Here is a 13660-nt window from a genome sequence, read left to right as displayed (position 1 = left end):
CTTCCAAATGCAGTGGTTTTTATGACTGGTCAGTCGTGTCACAAAATGCTGTTCTTGACTGAAAGAGCATGAATATTAATGGCTTATAAATAAAAGCCTTTAATGCACATGAAATATGAAATTAGCTTTTCTTGAATGCTCACATCAGCAGGATTTGATTTCCCAAAAGTCCATAAAAGGACTGTAAAAAAGAATGAGCACGGCCACGTTCTACTTTCCTCCGCAATATTTGTGCATTAAGAGTTCGTTGGGATTTGCAAAATAAACATACAGCCAGTATTTTCTATATAAACAACACTCAAATTCTGCACACAGGCTTGAGAGACAAATATAAAGAGTACAATCCCACCCCTCTCCTGCTTCTTAAGTGTTTCCTATGGAGCTGACCCCCCAAACAAGCTGCATGAACCTTGCCTCATCTCCCTGTCTGGCCTGCAACAATAGTTCACTTTGCTTTCTTGCAAAGAGATGGCAGCAACTTTGTAAGAGCTAATTTCCTTAGATCGGGACAAAGTGGATAGGAGTTCAGTTAGAAATAGACAGAAATGAGAGAGAAAAGCACAGCAGTGTAAGACAAGCACAGAGGGGAGAGTGAACTGTAAAAATGCCAGCACTATGCACACACGCACACTATAATGAAGAGTAAGGAAAGAAAAATAACAGTTACTACATTTAAATAAAATACTAAGAGGCTGAAAAAGAAAAAAAAATTCAAACATTTCAGAAAAAAAGCAAAAAACCAGGCAGTATTACATTTAGTATAGCCATTAAAACCATTAAATGGCTATCACCCTTTTAGAAAACTAACATTCCTGCCTGCAAATACTTGCACACACTCTTACACAGGAACAGCAAAATCTCAAGACCTGAAAAGCACTTCGGCATGTGCTTAACTCATAAGCTCCAAGTACTTCAATTGACGTCAGTAAGAGTATTCATACATTTGAGACAGGCACGTGCTTCAGTGCCTTGCTAGATCTAAACTGAAGGTGCCAATTCCACATCTTTTTAATCCACAGCAAAGCCAAAGAGGTCCTTGTGCCTCACTGCACCCTTAACAGTGCCACTAAAACATCCTGCAGGCTTGCACTGAAACCAGACCATTTAAAGATAAGAAGGTGGAAGAAAAAAGAGCTCAGGAACAACTACTCTTTAAGTCTCATAATTTCAGTGACCCTATTTCACATGCAGCTCTTTGGCTGTATTGATATGGCCAAAGCACCATACCATGAAGGAATGATTCATAGGGTCACCACTGCTGGCTTCAATGGTGAGAAAAAAGCATGTGATGCCACATCCTGCTGTTCCTATAATTAAAGGAAGCCTTGGTTTTTGCAGCTTATTGATTTGACATGGTTTGCCCTTCTCACACTACTTGGGAACCCAGGGCAAAAATACATCAGCACTTCAGTTCATGTGCACATTCAATAGACATGAGTAGTTTTAACATGACAAACTATCTGAACTTATTATTCAGTGGTACAAAATAAAACAAATAAAGCCATGGGAAATTTCTGGATGAATTCCCTTATGTAAGGAGGTCCTTACCCTAAGATGTAGAAAATAGAACAGTACACTGGCTTCACTTCCACAGTGGAGTTCTTGCATATGGGATGGGCATGTGTGGCTGTTGAACTAAAAGAGTAGCAGTTCTATCATATTTAGCGGAGAAACTTAGCCCCCAGTGGCACAGCTATCCTAATTTTCTTTTCTTCCTCTTTTTACTTCTCTCGTTGAAGTATAAAATTGTTCAAATCCTACCTAAGGAAGCATAACATGTAACAGCAGTACATTTTTTATTCTATTTGAACTGATTTTAGCACCTTGGAAATGATTATGGCACTGCCATCACCAGGGGCACGAACACCTTTAGCTTAATTTTCACCTGTGAGGCCTAACTTCGTTTCAAAGTTACTTAATATTCACCGTGCTTCCAGCAGTAAGGCAGTACAGCAAAATCTAAATCCGAACAACCCTTAAAACAGACAAGGACAGCTAATTTTGCTTGCTATGAAATAAAACATGTATCTTGACTCCTATTTAGTCATAATTTCACAGCACATTTAAACTCGCTCTATTGCTAACAGACGCAATCCTACCCCTCCCTTGCCACTTCACTGGGTGTCCCTGTAACACTTTCCCAAGGCCAAGTATTTTTCCAGCTACATCACAAACTGCAACATTAAAGGAATCCACATTAAAAATCAATCACATTTTGCCAGTTCTGTTTTTACCTGCAAAGTCCCAAATCTGAGGCGGGAGTTATCACCTAGCATACATCAGCCTGCAGAAGAAAAGGGGAACAAGCAGCCAGAGGGAAGCCTCAACCACTTCCAGTGCAGTGCAGGCTTAGAGTAATCACAGAAACACGGCACCGAGCACCTCACTGGTCTCCACATTCAAAATACTGTTACTGAAGGCAAAAAGCATAAGCTATATGTAGGACGTTCAACCATAGATTAGGAAAAAGAGAGTAGAACAGGACAGGATAGCTTCTCTTGACAGCTGCTTCTTATTTCATTGTTTTTACTGATTCAAGGCATCACAAATTTGGGGGGGGGGGGGGGAGGAACACAGCTGCTTCAAAATCGTTTGCCATTAGGATAACCATTATTTCTTCCAAGTTATAAATAATTCACAAATTACAGTTACTAAAACATGCCCTAAATCCAGCTTTTAAGTAACATACAGTTGCTTGCCTTACAAAGTGATATTACTATGTCGCCATTATAAGCTGAAGAAGTACAACTAAAAAATTAACATTTGCTTTCTGAGACCAGAGAATGTCCCTTTTAGTTGTGGCTATAAAGCAGAAGTTGGAGTAGTACTTCTAATAATTTATTAAAAGCTCTACTACACCCAAATAAGATTGTAACAAGAAGGCAGTCTTTCTGCTACTGCTGCCTTAATCTTAAGTTTTAGCAGTCTGCAAGGTGGCAACAGGCCATAAGAATTATCATCATTATCACTACATGTCAAGACTAGGTAAAAAAAGTTGACTATCAATCAGAAAATCACATCTCAGGTGTCCATAGGCCTTCCCTATGTGAAAGACACTCAAATTAAGGCGTGTCACCTGGAATACCACCCAGAAACGCACCATGTACAACACCAGCTTAGTTACCAGTCAAAAAAACAGTAAGAGAAAACCTTTTCACTTGGTTTTTGAGTTTTATGAATTCAAAAGTCTGAACCAAGTTTTCTAGGGCTCAAATCAAAACAAAAGTATGTTGGATTTTCAGGGTTTTTTCAGCTCAAGTTGAGTTAAGAAGCTAATTCATCTGGCACATGTGCAGGGTTGCAAATTTGTGTTTTGGGGGTTTTGACATGCATGCTGCTGCTGAGAGATTTGGCTAACAACTTTGATGTACCAAAAAAAACTGTAGGACAAAGTGGCTGAAAGTAATATCCATAAAAAAAGGCGAGAAAGAAGAAAACATATCCCTTCCTTAAGTCACCCTCAGTCTGTCTTCTAAAAGGAAAAAAAAGCTATAAACCTAAGATGGTAGCCTGCAGCACCATAAAAATCTAAATGCAGTTTCTAGGCTACGTACTTTGTGAACATAAAGATTTCCAGTTTTAGAACAGCACAGGAAAATACATGCTAAATATAACAACTAACAAAAATAATGATAAGTATCTCAAAGAGTTGAGAGACTGAGCAGACTCTTGTCCAAGACTCATGGTTTCTGTCCACTTCAATAGCAGCAACCTGAAAAAATATTTGTACATTGCCAATGATTTGATTCTCAGGCTTTACACTGCCAAGTTCCTCACTGCAATTCTTGAACATGTAGGCCATTCAAAAATGTGGGCAGAAATTTGTTATTTAGATGTTTAAATGGAGTGGTTAAGGTCCAGGGCATACTGAATTCCTGCCACCTGGGAGCCTCAAAAGCTTACTGTCTTAGCTGGACTTCTCCAAATGCAGCATAACTAGCAAGATGCCAAGCACAAGAATAAAGTTTACCCAAAGCAGTAACAGATATTTTTTTTTAATCCAGAAAAAGAATAACGTAGAATCCTACAAAAGAGAAAAGAAAGTCCTTCCCATAGCATACAAATGTGGGAAAGGGCAGAGAAGACCATCCCCTTCTTGTGGGCAGGGAAGGAAAAAAAATAACCTTATCAAAATGCCAGTACACAACAAATCAGAAATATTGTGAAGCATGTATCTCTGCCCACTCACATAAAACTGTTTCAAAAATAGGCACAGAATAAGCATATAGTTGAAAGAGCTGATAATTTCTCCAAATTCACTCCCATCATTTTTAATTGAAAAGCAGGCACTGCCTCAACACTCATCTGCAAGCAAAGTTAAAAATGAATTGCTTGCAATATATAGTTATCCTAACTTGGCTCAGACAAGACAGTATCAAAGTGCAAAACTAAGATTAGTAGATTATGTCAGAATGAGCTCCCATGGTTTATTTTTGAACGCTGTAAATATCGTTAGCCAGTCATCATAGCATGTGTGTGCCAAAATACGCTAATCTCCTGCAACTATCACGTCATCCAAAAGATGTCAGACCAGCAAGGCAAGCTTAAAGAACTGAAAGCAGAGCACCAGGGACTCAAATACCACAAACCCTGCTGGAGTACAGCAGCAGGCCAGTTTCTCAGCTTCCTATTATTTGCATTTCTTCTCAGTCACAGATCCAAGGCTGCGCCTTTTTTGCAGAGCAAATCAAGGGAAGAACCTGGCAGAAGAGATGGCAGGAAGCCATGCAGAAAAGACGAAGCAGATTACAGAGGAGAGACATTTAGAAAGGATTAAATCATGCCCCTCAAGTGATGCAATTATGAACTCTTCTGGGGGCATCATCGCATTTCTGCTGAACTGCTTTTAGCAGTGTCAAAATGCCCAATTCCACCTGTAACAATTCTACAAGCACTAAACTGAACCTGACTGGAAATTACTCCAGCTCCACAGGTCTGACCTAGATGCAGAAAGTATACAGAGACCTTAGTTTAGCGCTCCCATTTTATTTTCAGTGTCTATTTTTAATCAGACAATCCCATTTTTATGCCAATTAAAAGGAGGTTTTTGTCCCTCAGATAAAAATAGAGGTTATTGTTTGTGATGCATCAGTCCAGGATAAGACATTTGCTGTAGAAATGCTGAAGCAGCTTTACATCTTTCCTACATGTACCAGTGGAACCATGATTTCCACCTGGAAATCCACCTTCTTTCCCTGCTTCCCTGCACAGCCAGGCCGGTCACTCCAGAGGGCTTCCTGCAGAAGCATAAATTAAGCCAATAAACTTGGCACTGGAGCAGATGGGGTGCACTCCCAGCATCCGTCTGCTCGCAGACCAAAGAGCCCTGATCCCGAGCCTGGAGACCCGGTGTTCAGCATGGCAGTGGTCCCAGCCACTGCTCAGCTTTGCTACTCATCATGGCCACCCATGCAGAGCAACTTGAACAGCATTTTACAGCTTCAGAACTGCACAGGGAAGAGTTGGACAAAAAGACAGGACATGCAGAGGGAAGGAGAGCTAGCACATTTTCAAACAAAACCTCACTGCTATAATTAAAGGGTTTATTCCTTTTCCACAGCCCACACTGGAAATACCAGGCCTCTGTCAGATTACTGAAGGAACAACTTCAGAACAGGATGTCATTACACAAGGGAAAGTGTGAAACCCGAGCAAGTGAAACAGCAAATGGTTTTAAACCTTCTACCTACTACTTCATTGAGGAAACATTTTTGTGAGTGAAGAAATAAACCCACCTCTCCAAATGAAAGCCAAGAGCTCCCAAATAAAAACTGCCTGTTAAAAACCAAGAAGGATTGCATCCAATATTCCCAGAAGTAATAAGCCAGCAAAACAACCAACCCATCAAAGATCTAAGAAAACTCCAAAGAGATTTTGGCATATTATTTCCTGTATCTGAATTTTAGTGCCAAGTAATCCTCACATACGAGACCTGAATTTTACAAGCTATTTTCAGATTTTAAGTTTCCTGGTGGCTTCCTACCACTTAAAAATGCTTTAAATAAAAAATGGTGGTTAAGTATAAAAAGTCCATGTGTACCATGACCCATCATTCAATAGGACATTAAACCCCAGGTACATTTTACCCTTTTCTCTTAAGTCCAGGTTAAAAACTGCCAGCTGAAGTTTTGGCCTGTGGGGAAGGGACATTTAGGGCCATCAGCATCAGGAAACACTTATGGGAAGTTCAGGTTTGGCAACACTGAAATTTGCATTAATAGACTTGAATTTTAATGTCCTGTTAATCTTACACAGAGGCAGTCAAATCCATCAGCACTATTGTTTTGAGACTGTCTGCCCACTAAGGCAAACAATGCATCATTTACACTTGGTTTACATTTATAGTTAGGAAGCAAGCCATGCAAAGGACTAAGGGGACAAACCAGAATGTTTTAAATGCAAATTTGGATTTCGAAGAAGCATGTATTCCTCTGCAAATTCCACATCTGCTAGATCACACAAAAGCTGGGTGCTTGTAATAAAAAATAATAAACGTGTCTCTGCTTTTCCTTTCCCTACTTTAAAATTGCCTTTAAAGCCTTCCTTTCAGTTGACTGCTGCAAACTGGAAACTTTAGAAATGAAAGCAGCTGGTCTTTCACCTCCGTCAAGTTGATTGAATTCAGTCACTATACAATAAAAACGGGCAAAAACAAACCCCAAATCAACCCCCAAAAACATTTCCCGCCTCCTCAAGAGCTTTCACTTACGTTCAAACCAGGAAATAACGATAATGTGAATAAACAAAACATAAATTTTAACGTGGATTCTCTTTAGCTTCAGACTATGAGATTTAAAAACTGACCTACTTTATGTAATACTCCCACAGCTGAGTCATCACAGTATCAACTGGTCTCTATCAGCTACAGGGTATGATCATCTCTTAAAAAAAAAATAAAATAGAAGTATCCATACTGAAATACCTCTTTTATTATGTTAAAAATATAACATTAATTTAACAGTCCAGACCATAACTGCAGAGGGGAAAAATTTTAGAGAAAGTTGGAACTATGTAAAGTAGTTCCTTGTAATGCAAATGCCATCCATGCCTTGTAGAAACAGCCTGTAAACTACAGGATAGAATATTGAAGAAGGCAGCAGAAATACAGATTAGTTCCAACTCTGCCGCTGTTACAGCATGTAGCTTCAGGCAAGTAATTTAGACTTCTTTCTTTTTCATCAAACAATAAAATGGAGGGAATGCTGCTGCCTTACAGAATCAGCTGACGTTTATACCACACTTTAGCATATGCATAACATTAGCTATTACTACAGAAAAGGAAGGGGTAATATGTTTTTAATGCTGGCTTAGTAGGCCTCAAAAGAGAAGGTTAAAGTGCTTAATGAACATTAGAAACTCTTCACAGGGGCCTTGATTCACTCTAATTCACTCTGGGCAGCATCTTACTGCTCCTGGCTTGCAGACCATCAGAGTGAGCAGGAGTCCATTAGTATCTCAGGGCAAAGCATCTGTTGATAGCAAAATATTCCCTTAAAGAAAAAAAAGTATTTTAATTACTAGTTTTTACTTATCCTGTAGCTGCTTACAACATAATGTTGTAGTCTCAAGAGACCAGAAGGAGGTTAAGAAGAACCTGAAAGTAGCTTGAGTGCAGCTAGCATCCATAAGTTTTTCATACAGGGAAAAGAAAGATTTGAGCAGCTATGCTGCTAGAATTGTTACTGCAAGTGTGAAAGGGACCCAACAGAAAAAAACTCCAAAAGCTGATGTGAACTAAGATGCAACTTACACTGAATACTATCTCTGCTGCCAGCAGCCTATTACATTATTTCTTGTAGGAAGTGGTCAAACTTAGAGCCTGTCATCAGTTGTGGGGATGGGGGAGAAATGGCAGCCACTCACAGGAAAAGCAGCAGGGCAGGCGGCTCCAAGCTGAAACCCTGGGGTGCCCAGGGTCAGGCTCCTGCACAAATACCCCTGATGCAGAAGGCAGTGCAGTTACCATCCCTCCTGAAACTCCGTGGGCCCACACCAAGCACACTCAAATAAAGAGTATTGTTTCAAAGGCTGCAGCAGGCACAGCTCTCGGATGCATGCTAATCCGGGCCAGGCCTTGCTGGCCCTCCGTCTGAGGGGCTTACCGGGCCATCCGTAGGTGAAGCATGTCACCTCATGGCAGACTACAGCACTTTTACTTTTGCAAGGATAAGGAAACAAATCACACGAGGTGACAGTAGTGACATTACTCTTTAATTATACTTCACCATCTGCTACCGTGGCAGAACCATGCAGGTATTTTAAGGCGGTAATTCAGGTCTGATACTCTGAGACCCAAGCCAGCAAGAACAGAAGATTTGCTATTCAAGCATCACAAAAACGGTCAGAAAAATGCACCTGTGAAATTACGTTCAAGACATCAAAGCTTTTGAGTCAAGAACTATTAATTCCAAGCGCATACTGAACGCAGTCTGGTTTCTCGGTGGATGCTTTACAAAGCTGTCAGTTTTGAGGCTGGAGCCAAAAGGCAATATTTGATATGTAAAGATGTTTGAGAAGGAGGAGGCTAAAGTGAGAAGAAAGAGTTGTATGAGTCAGCCCTGGATCTTTTAAAAATTAGGTGATAGCGTTTTTAAACCACAGGAAAGAAAAATGCACGATTTCCTCATTCCTGGGTTACCAATCGCAAAAGATAACGCTCCCTAAGTTCAAGAGAACTTTCATTTGTGAGCACTTACGGAGCAGGGAGCCAAGCCCTGCACCAGCAGCCCACAACACAGAGGCTTTACTCCATTGTTCTCACCACCTTCTTATTTTCAGAACTCATTTTGCACATGCTGAAAAGAAAAAACAGCAGCAGCAGCCTGAGCAGGCTCCACTCCTGACACAAGGCCAGTTTAAACCGAGGTTGGATAGGGCTCTGAACAACCTAGTGATCTAGTGGAGGGTGTCCCTGACCACGGCAGGGGGGTTGGAACTAGGTAATCCTCAAGGTCCCCTTCCAATCCAAACCGTTTTGTGATTCTATGATTCTGTGCCAACTCCCAGTGACAGGAGGGGAGCACGGCCAAAAAGTACCACTTGGTGCCCGTGCAGCGGCTGTGCCCTGGCTCCTCACGGCGGAGCATCACCTCCGGCCTGGGGGCACCAGAGACCCATGGTGGGCAGTAGGGCCCCACATGGGTACCATTGTTCCAGGTGCAGGCCAAGCTTGTGCTGGCACCGGCGGGGAGGAAGAGAAGGCGGCGGCACGCTCCGCCGGGCTGCCGTAGCGCCCGAAGGTCACGGCCAGGAGACGTGCCACCACGCGTGTCGCCACAGGGCGACGTGACCGGCGCCCTCCTCCCACCCCGAAAGCGGCAGGGCGGCCCCGCACCTGCTCACCTGGCCCGGGCCGCCCCCTCCCTCCGTCCCTGCCTCCCTCCCCCGCGGCGCCGCCGAGCGCTGCCCCGGGGGCTCCTCCCGCCCCCGCCCCGCCTCGGCTCTGACGTCACGGAGGGGCGGGGGGGCGCAGTGCTGGGGGGGCGCCGAAGGTTCCGCGGCGCGCAGGCCCGTCCCTTTGTGACGTCACGGGGAGCGGGGCGAACCTGGCCGGGCGGCGGCGTGGCCGGCGGCCCGCGGGCTCCGTCACAGCCCCGGCAACCTGTTGCTGCCGCCGCCAGTGCGCCCCGCCGGCACCGCCGCCCCCTGCAAAAAACGAAAATGGGGAGGGGGTGGCGGGGGGTGGGGGAAGAGGAGGGAGGGGAGAAGGGTTAAATAAAAGCGCCGCCGCGAAGTTGTGAGCGGGGGAGCACCCCTGCACATTGTCCGCCCTCGTCTCTCCTGCCTTCCTCCCCCGGGAGCCGCGCTCTCGGCCCCTGCCCGGCGGTGCGGGAGCGGCGCCGCATTGTTCGGCCCGGCGAGCCCGGGGGGAGCCGAGCTTTGGGGTGATCTCTCCCCCTTTTCCTCTCGCCCCCCTCCCCTGTAATTATTAACACCGCGGTTTCCTTCCTCCCCCCCGCCCCGCTTTTGTCTGCCTGCCTGGGAAACGTGGACGCCTCGCGTGTTTCGCCAGACTTTCAACCCGCCGTTCCCGTTTCGATGCCATACTTTAAACTCGCCGGCCCCGGGCTCCCCTCTCCTCTGCAATGCGGATGTATTTTAATTCGGAAATTTCGGGGGGTGCGGGGGGGGGGGGGGGGGGGAGGTGGAAAGGAGGAAGGGGACAGCTCCGAAATAGCGCGCAGGCCCCCCTCCATCCCCAAAACCACACACACATCGTTCCACCACCTCCCCCGGGCAGCTTTGCAGCGGGGCGGGCAATCGATAGCGGCAGTCAGCTGGAGTCAACTGCAGTTTTGTACCGAATCTATAGAATACCGAGGCAAAGTGTCCCGAAGGTCACCCTCCCTGCAAAGGGACACCCCTCCGCTGAAGGAAATCGGCGCAGACGACAAGACGCGATATAAACTACAACTTTTAAAGCCTCGCATCAAACACGCCCAAAAGCGAGGATTTCTATGTATCTGCCCCCACACCCACCCCCCCAAATATTTTTTTTTAACGTAGAGATAAAAATCATTCGCTCTACTGCATATATGGATAATCCCCTCCGCTTTTCCAAACGTAAGGAAAAACTGCCCTGTGCCAATCAAAACGTAACTGGAGCACGAACAAAAATCCAACTACCCATCCACATTTATATGTTTAAAGGATTAGACAATTACAAGGGATTGGTTAAGCGGCTGAATAAAGCGAGGCAGAAACACAGCCCAGGCTCCGCTGGATTAGCCCAAATTTTCGAGCCATCATAATGAATTATTTTTAAAACACTACCGAGCCATTTTCCTCATTATTCCAGTCAATCCCGAGGAACGCGCTGCCCGTAAGGCGATCCCCGGCTGCTCCGGTGTCTATCGCAAGGCAGAGCAGCCGAGGATCGCACACCGGAGAGGGGATGTGGTCCTGCGAGAAACCAGCTCGCCATAACCAGACACTCGGTTTCAACTTAAAGGGCTTCCAACAACCACCGCCGCCGCTTCACCAGACGGGGATAGACACACGTAGATCATTTAAGAAAAAAAAAAAAAAAACACGACAAAAACCAACAAAAAAAAAACCCAAAAAACAACAACAAACCTATTTCAGCATGCAAAAACACAGAATTAAGAAAACCGCTTGAAAATGCAGTTCCGTGACATTATCGCGGCAGCCCCCCGAGCTCCTCGCGTTTCATCTAAAACTAGATTATGATTGTGTCATTTGAGGTCAATACATTTATTCACTGGAGGAATCGCTACACAAATCTGGTTTTATAACCGAACTGGGTAGCAGGCTTCCCTGTTAAAAAGGGCCTCTGAAACTCCCCCACCACACCACAGAAAAATCAAATTCAGCATCACATTTGTTCCCAAAGCCTTAGAGCTGCAAGATTAGCTATAAACTTGACATTCACTGCCATTTCCTAAAACTGGGAGTCAAAACGATATATGTTATGACCACTTACGTATTTCTTTTGAATTATATTCCTCTTGGGTCTTTCTTTGCTCATTCTGGTATCCAAATTCTGATTGCAAAAGGGGACAATTGCTTCATGAATTAAAGCCGAGACAATTAAAAAAAAAAATTGAAAAAATACCGAAAAAATCCAGGGGGGAGGGGGTTGTTTGTAGTGGTATCTTGTAATCCGACTTTCTTTCCTCACAATGTGATTCTCCTAGCAATAAATCCGAGAAATGGGGGACGGAAAAAAAAAAAAAAAAAAAAAAGACGAATGCGAAGGAAACAAAAAGAAAAATCACTTTAGTGAAGCATTATAATGGAAAATTTCCCCCTAAACACAAAAAACGACGCCCTTGATATCCCCTTTTCTCTTTCTCAAGCCGCCTAAGCGATCTGCAGGTCCTTAGTGTCAGAGCTGTAGTTACATCTTGGAGGAGGAAAGGGGCCGGGAGGAGAAGATAAATAATCGGGACGTTGGAAGTCACGTTTGTGCCGCTGCAGCAGGGAAAGCGGCAGGGACAACTCCAGCAGCGGCGGCGGCTCCGGCGGCAGCAGCGGCGGCGGCGGCGGCGGCAGCGAGGGCTGCACGCACCGTGTGTGTCTCCGCTCCTCCAGCTCCCCCCCTAACCAATGAGAACAGCTCTCCGCCAGCAACTTTAAATGGACCTGGCTCTTTTTTTTTTTTTTTTTTTTCTTTTTTCCCCTCCTCTGTTGTTAATATATGTCTGCGTGCCTGCGTGCGCGCGCGCGCCTGTATATATATGTGTGTGTGTGTGTGTGTATATATATATATATATATATGTATGCGTGTATATATATACACACACGGCCACACGGCACACACACATACATGCATACACCGCCTAGGGCTCGCTCTCAATTCCCAACCGGGGCAGCAGCCGAAGCGCCCGGCCCCCTCGCCGCGCTCAGCGCATGCAACAGGGCCTCGCTAAACACTCCATGCGGATCGAGCGTCATGCGATTCCCTCTCCCACCCCCCACCCCTCTTCCCACCTCCCTTCTTTCGGCATTTAAGCGTGGCCAGCCGGCAGCCAAGGTCGCCGCGGGCCCTACGCCGAAACCTGAGCGGGGAGTTTGACGACGATCCCTCAAGAGCGCAGCACGCTCTGTCGCCGTGCCCTGCCCCCCTCCCCGCCCCGCTGCAGCCTCCTCTCTCCTCCCGCCTGCCAAGGGCTGTCCTTCCGCTCCGTCCTTGTGCCCCCTGCGCTTCCCCCGGCTCCGGCACGCACGGGGGGCCCGTCGCGCTGGCAGCACCTGAAAGTCACGTTTGGCCGCACGGGGCCCAAGAATTGTCCTTGCTCGTGGGGAAAGTTGTAGTTCCCTCGCCACAAAATGGCGAACGGCGGAGAACTACACGTCCCGGCGTGCGCGGCGCGCCCGCCCGCCGATTGGCTACTGGGCAAGGAACCCCCTTCGCCACGCTCGTCCTTCCCCAACACCAGCCCCCACCCCCGTTGGTTTCCACCTCCTGCTTGTTTCCCCCAGCTTCCCCCCCTCCGCGGCGCTCGGTGGTAGAGGCTGGGGGGGGGCAGAGGGCGGAGGAGAGGTACGACAGGAGAGGGAGGAGGAGGAGGGCGAAGGGGAAGTTTATTGGGAATCGCTGACAGGGAATGGGGAGGCAGGCAGGCGCCGCGGGAGGCTGCAGGGAGAGCGCGGGGATTAATGTGTCTGGGCTGGGCTGGGAAGTGGCGGCACGAAAACTTAGTGTCTGCGGGCTGCGCCCGCCTAGGAGACGGCGGTCTGGGTCTGCCGGACAGACAGACAGACGGACGGGCGGACTGACCGCCTGTCGGACAGACTGCCTGCCTGCCGGGCGGGCGGTGTCAGCTCGGGACACGCTGCGGGCTGGGCTGTACCGTGCGGGGCCCGCTCGGTGTCTCCAAGGTGTCCCGAGGCCGCGCCGGGGCTGCCCCGCGGGACCCGGGCCGGTGGCCCGGCGCGCCCGGGAATAACCTTTCCGTGCGCATGGATGTGTGCTTTTAAATCCCGCCGAGAGCCCGGCGGCTTCCCAGGAGCAGCGGCCCGTCCTCGCCCGGGTCTGGTGCCGGGGTTGGCCAGCGCCTGCTGCCCCATCCATCCCCGGTGGGCTCTGCCGCTGGACCCGCCGGTGGCTATTGTAAAGGCGGTGTCGATGCGAAATCCCGAAGTTCCGATTCTCGATTAATTTCAAATGTATTTTTCAGATTATTTTCAAATATTT

At 46.7% G+C, this 13660-nt stretch overlaps 1 protein-coding gene across 1 annotated transcript in view; it reads right to left on the bottom strand.

Annotated features, from left to right (window-relative positions):
• Positions 1–12418, bottom strand: part of JARID2 (jumonji and AT-rich interaction domain containing 2) — a 210378-nt gene extending 197960 nt beyond the window's left edge. The window contains exon 1 of the mRNA XM_058830622.1: positions 11444–12418. Within this exon, the coding sequence (XP_058686605.1) occupies positions 11444–11488 (45 nt within the window). The 5' untranslated portion in view covers positions 11489–12418. The remainder of the gene's footprint in view (positions 1–11443) is intronic.
• Between the last annotated feature and the right edge of the window lie 1242 nt (positions 12419–13660).

This window comes from Poecile atricapillus, chromosome 2 (assembly GCF_030490865.1).
Source record: "Poecile atricapillus isolate bPoeAtr1 chromosome 2, bPoeAtr1.hap1, whole genome shotgun sequence".
NCBI lineage: Eukaryota > Metazoa > Chordata > Aves > Passeriformes > Paridae > Poecile > Poecile atricapillus.
Note: the sequence above shows the minus strand (reverse complement) of the source record. Positions and strands in the feature narration are given on the sequence as shown.